We start from the raw sequence: 10,787 nt of genomic DNA, 5'->3' as shown, positions 1-10,787 counted from the left end.
TGCTTTTATTGTGAATTTCGTACAAATCCTCAAAACCACAAACTGTGACTTTGGGCTGTGGATATAGTGCCGCGGGCGTGGTAAGATTCCGCGAGAGTTGTCATGGCTGCTGGTGAAGTAATAATGCAAATAAGAATATATATCAAAGAGACCGGAGTTGCAAGCTAGCTAGCAAGCTACAGATCTGCGATGATCTGGGTACTAGTGACTTTGTTTGGGTGTAGTGGGTTATTATATACCCGAGTTTGAAAACGTAATAATTAAAATAATAATAATAACAACAACAATAGTAATAATAATAGTAATAACATAGTAAACAACGACGACGGCGGCGGCGGCGGCGGCGGCGGCGGTGGTGGTGGTGGTGGTGGTGGTGGTGGTGGTGGTGGTGGTGGTGGTGGTGGTGGTGGCTTATTCTAAGCCAATCAGATTCTTGCCATCTCTAGCCTAGTGCAGTTGCCTGGCTTCCTGTCGCGACACTGTCTGGTTTTCGTCCAGATGATGGCCAGGGAAGGGCACAAAGCGAGACTCTGGTGCCCGATAGACCTTGACGTTTTTCACCCTACGTCGCAGCGAGCTGTGCGTGGCGTAACCGTTTAATACAGGGCTAGGAACCTGGTTATTGCCTCCCTATTAATGCGCGGATGCCTCGGTGCCTGTGTGTTGCACAGTTCGCTAGATAGCGGTGTTGGGGCCGGAATCTCCAGCCTAGCCGTAAAGCTTTAGCTGCCATACGGTGATTCAGCGCATGTCTGGATGGTCTATATTTTTTGGCGTTTTCGGTTTGCCTATTAATACAAGGTTCGATCCCAGGCAAAGAGCACTTTTTTTACTGTTCCTTTCCTAATTCCTTTTTTTATTTTTGTGTTCGCAGTTTTTTGTATAGATTTTTTTGCTAAATTTCCTTCCATGGAGCAAGACTTAAGTAAGGGAACCGAAAGCCGAGGGTGCGGCCGCTTGACGTTCTGAGAGATACTGAAGAAATAACAAAACTTAGCGAGAGGACTTGTAGAGAGGGGTGAGCAAAAATTCGTTTCAATCAATCAATCAATCAATCAATATTTTATTTGGTACCCTTATACATGATTATATATCAGGTGTTTTTCCAAATAGTTAAGATAAAAAGGAGGTTGTCATTATCCGTGGTGTGCATTTATTCTTTTAGGCATTCAAATCTTTTTCTTGTGCAGTCAAAAATATATTTTGCAGTTTCCCTGTTAATGATCTCGTTTCTTTGATCCATGGTAATAATAAAAAGGAAAGCTCTTTCAGATGTCATTGCATTTAAGTTGATATTAGTTTTGTCTTTGATAACACTATAGTATGCCTTTCTAATCGCGTTGTATGTAGGGCATTTTACAAGAAAGTGTTCTTCGTTTTCTATTCCATTTTTGCAAATCGTGCACCTCCTCTCATTTGGGGGCACATATGGTTTGGCATGTCTACCTGTTTCGATGGCCAAATTATGATTGCTTAGTCTTAATTTTGTGACGGCAATTCTGTGTTGTACATTATTAATTTGGGTAAGATATTTTTCAAGTTCGTAGACCACCTTGAAGGTCCTGAAAGTTCGCAATTTATTCTTTTGGCGTGGGTCTCTTCTACTATCATTGTGAATCTCACTTAGCCACACCTGTCGCTCGATATCTTCAAAGCGCATCTTTATTAAATTTATAGACGTGTTTGGGGCATCAAGCCATATATAGCCCAAGCCTGCTCGATCTAAAATGTTTTTCAGTTGGTGCACCCAAGTTACCTTGCTGTTATTTTCTAAAGAATCTAGGAAAGCCAACACAGCAAGTTTACTGTGGTCAGAATTTATCATTTTTTGCCAATATTTTATTGCTCTACATTTGGCTTTTAAACGCATTGGAAATCTACCGACCTCGGATCTACATGCATTAGAACTGCAGTACCTGTTGACGCCTAGCAGCCAACGTATAAACCTTGTGTGTACAGATTCTATGGGTGTTATAATATTATTTGTTTTGGGCCCCCTGTGGCCCCTTATTTATCTTATGGGCCCCCCGAGGATAGGGCTCCTCGTTGTCTTATGTTGTAGTTTTTCACTCGGTAGATTTGATTTTGTAGAGCTTTATTGTACAAAAAACAACCGAATTTTGAAGTAAACACCTTTTATTACATGGTGTCAGAAGTGGTTAACCACTGGAGAATATTAATTGTTAAAGAAAAGTCGACAAAACAAGGAAACGATGGCCGAAAGTGGGGAAATGTATCATCGAGCTCCGGGACCTTTGGTGTTGGATGCGAATGCATCAGAAAATTGGAGAAAGTTCCTAATGCAGTTCGAAATTTACTTGGTTGCAAAAGGAAAGGACGACAAGGGAGATAAGTTAAAAGTTAATTTGTTACTTAACTGTGCTGGACCGAGTGCAATTGAAGAGTATAGCCACTTTGTGTATACTGCAGGCGAGAGTAATGAATCTTATGGTGATGTGTGCCGAAAGTTCCATGAACTTTGTCGAGGAGCTAAGAATGTCATTTATGAGCGACTGCTCTTCAATCTTAGAAACCAAAAGGAGGGTGAACGAATTGACAACTTTGTTAGTGAGCTAAAACGGCTTTCATTAAACTGTGACTTTGGAGCACTTAGAGATTCATTGATACGAGACCGTATTGTGGGGGGAGTAACCAGCGATGAATTGCGAGGGGAGTTGTTGAAAAAGCCAGACCTTACCCTACAAACCGCGCATGATTACTGCAGAACTTATGAGGCGACTGAGCTGCAGAAGTATAAGTTTGTTCCACAGACAGTAGTCCCAAGTAAAACAGTGTCTGTGCAACCAGTCCAAGTTAAGAAAGAACAGCCGTCTTGTAAGTTCTGTGGATATCGCCATTCATTTGCACACCCAACACGATGCCCAGCCTTTAAAAGGAATTGCAAGATTTGTAGCAAAACAGGCCATTTTGCAAAGATGTGTAAAAACAAACAGAAAAAAGATCCAGAAGTGCATGTGGTGGAACAGGAGTATGACTCAAGTGACAGCAATGAAACCCACACATACTTTGGATCCATTGAAGTCGGAAGCGTGTTACAGAACCAGCAACCCAAAAAGAGCCTGATAAAAGTCATGATAGCAGGAAAAGAGGTCAAACTGAAAGCAGACACGGGTGCGGAGGCTACTGTCATCCCCTACAACTTGTACAAGAGCATCACCAACAAGCCGTTGAAACGTGTACACCAGCCTTTGAAGGGCTGGCTTGCGACTAAGCCCATCTACCCTAAAGGATGTGTCCGCCTTCCAACACAGTACAAAGATCGAAAGATAGATCTGTTATATCTTGTAGTTGATGGAGAGTTCACCCCACTACTAAGTTGTGAGGCTTGCCTTGATCTTGAAGTCCTACAGTTCATGGATCTCACATTGCTAGATTCACCATCAGCACAAACATCAAACATCGACTTGTCCAGAGAACAAAGCAAAAGTACCACAACCCTCACAAGTGACCCTGTTCTGAAAGATTACCTTGATTGCTTCAGTAACAAACCAGGAATGTTACCCAACAAAGTACACCTAGAGGTAGACTCTGCAGTAACTCCAGTTATACACGCACCCAGAAAGATCCCAGTATCCATGTTAGACCCAACTCAACAGAAGCTGAGAGAGATGGAAGAAGATGGGATCATTGTTAAAGAAGAAGAACATACCCCTTGGGTCTCTTCGATGTTAGTAATCGATAAACGAAAAGGCAAAGAAAAGAAAAGCCCACCAACCAAAGACAACATCAGAATATGTATAGACCCACGTGACCTCAATAGAGCCCTCAAGAGACCCCATTATCCGATGGCCACAGTGGAACAGGTTGCCAACAAACTCACCGGTGCTGAAATATTCTCAACGTTGGATGCATGCAGCGGTTTTTGGCAACTACCAGTAGACGAAGAAAGCTCGAAGCTCCTGACTTTCAATACCCCCTGGGGTCGATACAGATTCCTGCGGCTCCCATTCGGCATAAGTTCCGCGCCCGAGATTTACCAACGAGAGATGGACCGACTCTTCGCAGGAGTACCAGTAGAAATAATCGTTGACGACTTTTTGATACATGGTGGAAATCAATGTGAGCTAGATGACAAGATGATTGCAGTATTGAAGAGGAGCCGTGAGATAGGTCTAAAGTTCAATCCACGTAAAGCCAAACTTCGAGTTCCTGAAGTCAGCTACGTTGGACACCTATTTACTGCAGACGGTTTAAAGCCTGATCCTGAAAAGGTAAGAGCTATCAACGAGATGCCTGCCCCGACCGATAAAGATGGCATACTACGTTTCCTAGGAACTGTAAACTATCTGGATAAATTTATTGAACATAAAGCTGATCTCCAGGGCCCTATCTCGCAGCTAACAAGGAATGATACCGCATTCGTATGGGAGACACCTCAACAGCATGCATTTGACAAGCTCAAAGCAGTCATTACCTCAGCGCCAGTTTTAGCCTATTTTGACAACACCAAAGAGACAGTGCTTAATGTTGATGCAAGTGGCACGGGATTAGGTGCTGTGATTCTGCAGGACGAAAGACCTGTAGCATTTGGCTCAAAAACACTATCACCTGCTGAGACAAGGTATGCCAACATCGAGCGAGAGCTTCTGGCAATTGTCTGGGGAACTGAAAAGTTCCATACTTATGTTTATGGACGTCGTGTTGTAGTTGAAACCGACCACAAACCACTAGAAGCCATCTTCAAAAAGCCCTTGAATGAAGCACCACCGAGATTGCAGAGGATGTTGTTAAAGCTGACAAAGTATGACCTTGATGTTCGTTATGTGCCAGGAAAGAAACAATTCATCTCAGATTGCTTAAGCAGAGCCCCAGTTAGTGACACTAAACCAGTTAGTGAACCAGAAGAGATGATTGGAATCAACTTAATTGACAGTCTTGGTGTAGATTCAAGCACTTTGCAAAAATTCAAGGAAGCATCAAACTGCGATGTTACCTCTCAAGTGGTCATGGAATATGTCGTTAAAGGTTGGCCAGCAGAAAAACATCAACTTGATGAGCTAGCGAGAGAATACTGGAGTTTTAGAGAGGAACTTAGCGTAGAAGATGGTTTGTTATTCAAAGCAGACAGAATCATTGTCCCGAGATCGTTGAGGGCAGAGGTGCTAGAAGAAATTCATGGCGCACACATGGGTGAGAACAAAAGTCTCAGTTTTGCAAGAGAATATGTTTTCTGGCCCTCAATGACTGCACAGATCAAAGACAAGATTAGTTCCTGCTCCATATGTAATGCCTTCCGAAACCAACAGCCAAGAGAGACCCTACTACCACGTGAGGTTCCTGGATTGCCTTGGCAAGTGATCAGTACTGACATCTTTGAATATGCCGGACATTCCTATTTGCTTGTTACCGATTTGTATTCAAAGTACTTTGAGATTGAGTTGTTACGCCAAACCACTGCTAATTGTGTTATCAATAACTTAAAGAAGATTTTTGCAAGGTTTGGGATCCCGGTGGAAGTTCTGAGCGACAATGGCTCCCAGTACAGTAACACTAGAAACCTTTTTAATAGTTCACATGAGTTCAAAAAGTTTGCAGATGAGTGGGGTTTCCGTCACACCACAAGCTCTCCAGAGTATCCACAATCAAATGGAGCTGCCGAGAAAGCAGTTCAGACCGCAAAACGGATTTTAAAGAAAGCGGCTGCTGACAACAAAGATCCTTTTGAAGGATTACTAAAATACAGGAATACACCCTTTGATGACTTAGGTGTGTCTCCAGCTCAGCTGCTAATGAGTAGGAGAACACGTACCCAACTACCGACTCATCGACGTTTGCTACTGCCTCAGCCTGTTGACCCAAATCAAGTTGTGAAGACATTGAAACATCGTCAGAGTGTTTCAAAAAAGTATTATGATAGTCATAGTCATGATCTCCCTCCTTTACAAGTTGGAGATAAGGTGCGTATCCGTCCAAACCGGGAGGCTGAGTGGAGGAAAGCAGAAGTATTGCCCCGATCGTACTTATTAGGAGATGAGCGTGGGCGTGTCTTCAGGAGAAATCGACGACAAATCATTTCAACACCTAATGATCAATCGATGAGCACAAGTCCTTTTGTTATACCAGCCATTCCTCAACTACCACCAGAAAGTACTAACAACCCCACACAGTTAAGCAATAATGTGACAGCATCGCCTACACCACCAAAGTCTTCTGAGAGGCAACACGAGACGACACCGATGAGCACAGCATCTGGCAGGGTTATCAAAAAACCACAAAGACTTATTGAACATTGTTAAGAACATTTATTGAACACTTAACCTAACACTTTGTTGAGAAGGGAGATGTTATAATATTATTTGTTTTGGGCCCCCTGTGGCCCCTTATTTATCTTATGGGCCCCCCGAGGATAGGGCTCCTCGTTGTCTTATGTTGTAGTTTTTCACTCGGTAGATTTGATTTTGTAGAGCTTTATTGTACAAAAAACAACCGAATTTTGAAGTAAACACCTTTTATTACAATGGGGTCTTTTTCTAGTTTGTCATTGCAGTCTGTTCCCCACACCTCGCTACTATATAATAGAATTGGGGTTACAAGGGTATCAAAGAGCCTAAGTGTTAGAGTTATTTTGTCTCTAAAGTGGTTTCCCATTTCTTTTCGAAGCTTATACAAAGCTTTTAGTCCGACCTTCTTTATTTCTTGCTTTGCTAGGCTGAAGTTCCCAAAGGTGCTAAAATGCACCCCAAGGTATTTATATGACTTGACAATGTCAACTTTACTGTTTCTGTATTTAAAGAGATAGTTGTTCATTGTTTTCCCAGAGTTATTAAATATCATTATCTTAGTTTTTTCTAGATTAACAGTGAGTTTTGCTTCATCACAAAATTCGCTTAGTTTGTCTAAATATTTTTGTAGCCCCGTGGCAGTCTTCGAGACGATTACCAAATCGTCGGCATAAAGTAAACAACTAATAGGTCGTGAATTGAGTTCGACATCGTTGCAATTTCTTACTGTATTTAGTTCCTCGGACAAGCTGCTGAGATAAAAATTAAATAGTGTCGGGGAAATCATACATCCCTGTTTCACTCCGTTGTAACCCTAAAGGCTGGCGTTAACAGATTTCTAATTTTGACTGAGGACTTATCATTTGTGTAAATTGATTTCAAAACTTCAAGAAATCGCCCTGTTACGCCTGAACGCTCTAGCTTATCAAAAAGTTTGTGTCTTGGTACTCTGTCGAAAGCTTTACTGAAATCAACATAACACGTAAATAGGAAGTTTTGTTTCTTTTTTGGCTTTGCTTTAACGTATTTGTCAATCAAAGATTTTAGGATGAAAATACTATCCACTGTTCCATGCTCTTTTCTGAATCCTCCCTGCTCAGGTTTGATTATTTTTCTTTCGACAAGGTAATTGTACAATATGTTGTTCATTATGGATGTGAAAACTTTTCCTAGTGACGAGAGTAAGGTAATACCTCTAAAATTTTCCGGTTTACTAGGATCTCCTTTTTTCAGGATCGGTACTATCAGACCATAACTCCAGCTAGATGGGTATTCCCCACTATTCAAAATTTTATTAAACAAAATTTGTAATGGCTTTTTCAGAGTTTCTTCGCCGCACTTTAATACTTCGTTTAAAATATTATCAGCGCCGGGTGCTTTACCCGTTTTTAGACTTTTTATGGCGTTAGTTATTTCGAGTTCCGTGAATTCGTGATCCAATGGCCCTTGCCTATTGTTTATTCGCGTTTTTTCTACTTCTTCCATTGTATTTTGTGATTCTATTGTCGCGTTTAATTGTTCGAAGTGCTGATGAAAAACAGCAGCTTCTTCGGGTCTAATTTGATGTGATTGTTTATGTGTATTGCTGTTGAAAATCCTATTTATTTGTTTCCAAGTGTTTTTAGAGTTTCTGAAATCGATACTGTTTACTATATTATTATAATGCGTATACTTTTTCCGCCTACAGAGTTTTTTAAAAGACTTCTTTTTTTCCTTCAAGACGGCTCCTAGCTCGCGTTGGTCAGGCTGCTTTGAAAGTAATTTGCCTAGTGAGCGTAAATTTTCTTTTTCATTTTTACATTCCTTGTCGAACCACATTTTGTTAACGCTGCTCTCTTTAATGTCATTGTTTTGGTAGCGCAGTCCTGCGTTTTCGCATGCGGATAAGAGCGTTTCTGTAAAAAGATCTACTGATGTGTCTACGCAATTATTATTTAAAGCCGCATTTAAATTTGTTTGCACTTCTTCGGACTCGAACAATAGCTTTGACTCGCTACTGATCTCGTTATTCCAGCGCAATCTTTTGAGCTCACTTAGTTGTACGTTTTCTGAATTATCCTTTTGTTTAAATGTAAATTTCAGGTTTAGACTGCATGAAAGCGAACAGTGATCAGTCAGGTGTGGCTCAAGCGGATTCACAATGAAATAATCAACAATGTCTAAACTTTCATTATTTACAATTATGTAATCAACAACGCTGCTTCCGTTGTATCGAAAGCAGGTTTTCTTACCTTCAAGGTCACCTACTACTCTGCCGTTCAAAATTCGCATATTGAGTGCAGTGCACATTTCTATTAAATTTCTTCCTCGGCTGTCAATCACCTTAGAGTCTTGTGAATTTCTATTATTTGGAATATCAATTTGGTAATCTTTTGGTAGACCCATAAATTCGTCATTTTGTTCATCATCCAGAGCAAATTCTTGCAAAATACCCGTTCTTGCATTAAAGTCCCCTTGGATAATGACATCCCCCTTTAGAGAGAGCCTTAATATTTCAAATTCAAGTTCTTCTAGAATGTCTTCTTCATAATTATTACATCGCCCGTTTGCTGGGCTTAGATACACAGTTCCTAAATAAATGTCTTTTTGTAAGTTGAAAATATTTTTACACACTTTAACCCATAGGACATTTTCATTATCTGTTGGTATATATTTAACTCCACTGGAAATATTTTCTCTGATGTACACGGCTATACCCCCCGATTTTTTGTATCTTGTTGAATCTCTATGTTTTACAAAATGTTTATAGTTGTTTATTTTGAGATCGGAATTTTGATTTGCATGCGTTTCCACTATCCCAAAAATGTCGTGTCTTTTAATAGTGCTTAAAGTATCATTAAATTTTAACTTATTTCCCACAACCCTACTGTTGAAACCGTTTAAGTTCCAACAACCAAAACGAATCTTTTTCTGATTACATGTGAATTAAATTATTTAAACATATGCACTTATCTTGGACGGTGCGCAAACCCCTGTCTTTTGAAATATTCCGCCAATGCGTCAAGTGCTCGGAAAGGTGGTGGAAGTGTCGGAAATGCTTCATTATAGCTTGAATTCCATGGGGGTCTTTGTCTTCTTTGTCTGTTAAATTTCCTAGCTTGTTGTCCTTCTCGATTGGATTCCTTGTCTTCGCTTCTCAGACCAACTTGTACCTTGATGTTCGTCACTAACTTTTTGGTACCAACTCGATTGTTCAAGTGGATGTCATCGTAGAAGGAGTCCTCATCGATGTTTCCAAATAGGTCCGCAGTGACTTTTTGATTGTTGATGAAATTACATAATCCCTGATTGTTCCGACAGATTTCTTCGTAATAATAATTTACGTCATCTACTTTTACGTTGTCTCCCTTGAGACTGTATGGAATTTCGTTTTGAGATGGGATGTGCCATGATACCATTAGAAGCGGGAAATAACTCCCCAGTTGGGTAAAGTTATCAGGAATGCAAGAAACCGACCGCAGCTCAGTGTTTCTGTTTTTTTATATCTCAGTGTAGCTTTTTTCCGTGTCATTGCAGCTACTCAGGCCCGTACCCAGGATTTTCCTGGGAGGGGGGGGGGGTGGGGGGGGTTGCGAAATCAGAAAAAGTGGACCTAATTTTTCCGGGGGGGGGGGGGGGGGAAGGGGAGAGTTCTCTGATAAAAATCTGACCACCCCCTAAAAAACGGATAAAAGGGATATTGTTATGTCTTTGCAGTATCTCCACGGGACCTTTATTGTCGGATTTGGCTACAGTGATCTAGCTTATGCTTTATAGTTCTGTCTACAAATATCACGTCTCTTGAGAACCGAAAGTGGACCTTCGGCCGTTGTGGCGGGGAGACCTTATCAAATTAATTGCAGCAAGGGAACACTAAGATAAATTTGGCTTGGAATTACCTTAGAATGTACTCAATATCCGTTCTTCTACTCATTTACTTATAAGCATAGGAAGGGGTTAATAAACTCACTTGTTAATGCATGAAAAGCATCATGCATGACGATGACGTCACAGCGTGTCATCAGCGACAGTCACTCGACTCTTTCTCGTTGCGCACAGTTTTGTCCCTGACACGCTGTGGCACCATTCGTGGACTATTAATGCGCGCGCGAAATGATATAAATGAAACGGATAAAAAGAACCTCCTCTGCAGGCGTCTCGAGTGTTTTGGGCCTTTCATTGGGAAAAAAGTGCTCTTATCGATTTCGGACTTCCTGTGGATAAAAAAAGAGCGGGGGGCCTTGGAGGGAGAAAGGGATAACTCAGACACCCTCAGTCCCCTCTCTTACATGAATGGTACCACAGGAAGCCCAACCATAAAAATACTAAAAAAGTACAAAAAAAAAACACTCGAGGTGCGTGCCAAGGAGGCTAAGATAAAAACAACAAAAAGTAAAAATGTTTCTGTGCCTGCTATCGAAGTATTGATTTTAGTGAATAACAACAGGGCAAAAAAAACTGCGGCTGCCGCATGGTGCTAGAAAGTCATTGAGGGGGGGGATCCGATAAAAACAGACGGGGGTAATCGTCGGCAAAATCGATTCTAACCCTAAGGGAGGCCATTTT

The 10,787-nt window shown here is 41.1% G+C and overlaps 2 protein-coding genes across 2 annotated transcripts; one reads left to right on the top strand and one right to left on the bottom strand.

Moving 5' to 3' along the window:
- The first annotated feature begins 2,213 nt into the window (after positions 1-2,213).
- On the top strand, positions 2,214-6,257 carry LOC116608949 (uncharacterized protein K02A2.6-like). Its single transcript, XM_048731840.1, has one exon. It carries the CDS (start codon positions 2,214-2,216, stop codon positions 6,255-6,257), a length of 4,044 nt encoding a protein of 1,347 aa, XP_048587797.1.
- LOC125570074 lies at positions 6,244-9,682 on the bottom strand. Its single transcript, XM_048730867.1, has 2 exons — positions 7,705-9,682; positions 6,244-7,520 (listed from the first exon to the last, which is right to left on the bottom strand). Exons 1-2 carry the CDS (start codon positions 8,625-8,627, stop codon positions 7,487-7,489), a joined length of 957 nt encoding a protein of 318 aa, XP_048586824.1. The 5' UTR covers positions 8,628-9,682; the 3' UTR covers positions 6,244-7,486.
- Between the last annotated feature and the right edge of the window lie 1,105 nt (positions 9,683-10,787).

Source organism: Nematostella vectensis, chromosome 8 (assembly GCF_932526225.1).
Source record: "Nematostella vectensis chromosome 8, jaNemVect1.1, whole genome shotgun sequence".
Taxonomy (NCBI): Eukaryota; Metazoa; Cnidaria; class Anthozoa; order Actiniaria; family Edwardsiidae; genus Nematostella; species Nematostella vectensis.
Note: the sequence above shows the minus strand (reverse complement) of the source record. Positions and strands in the feature narration are given on the sequence as shown.

Coding starts and splice junctions, on each gene's coding strand:
- LOC116608949 (XM_048731840.1), top strand. CDS start 2,214: ATGGCCGAAAGTGGGGAAATGTATCATCGAGCTCCGGGACCTTTGGTG.
- LOC125570074 (XM_048730867.1), bottom strand. CDS start 8,627: ATGGGTCTACCAAAAGATTACCAAATTGATATTCCAAATAATAGAAAT. Junction 7,521..7,704: donor GAAGAAGTAGAAAAAACGCG/AATAAACAATAG, acceptor ATTTTGAATAGT/GGGGAATACCCATCTAGCTG.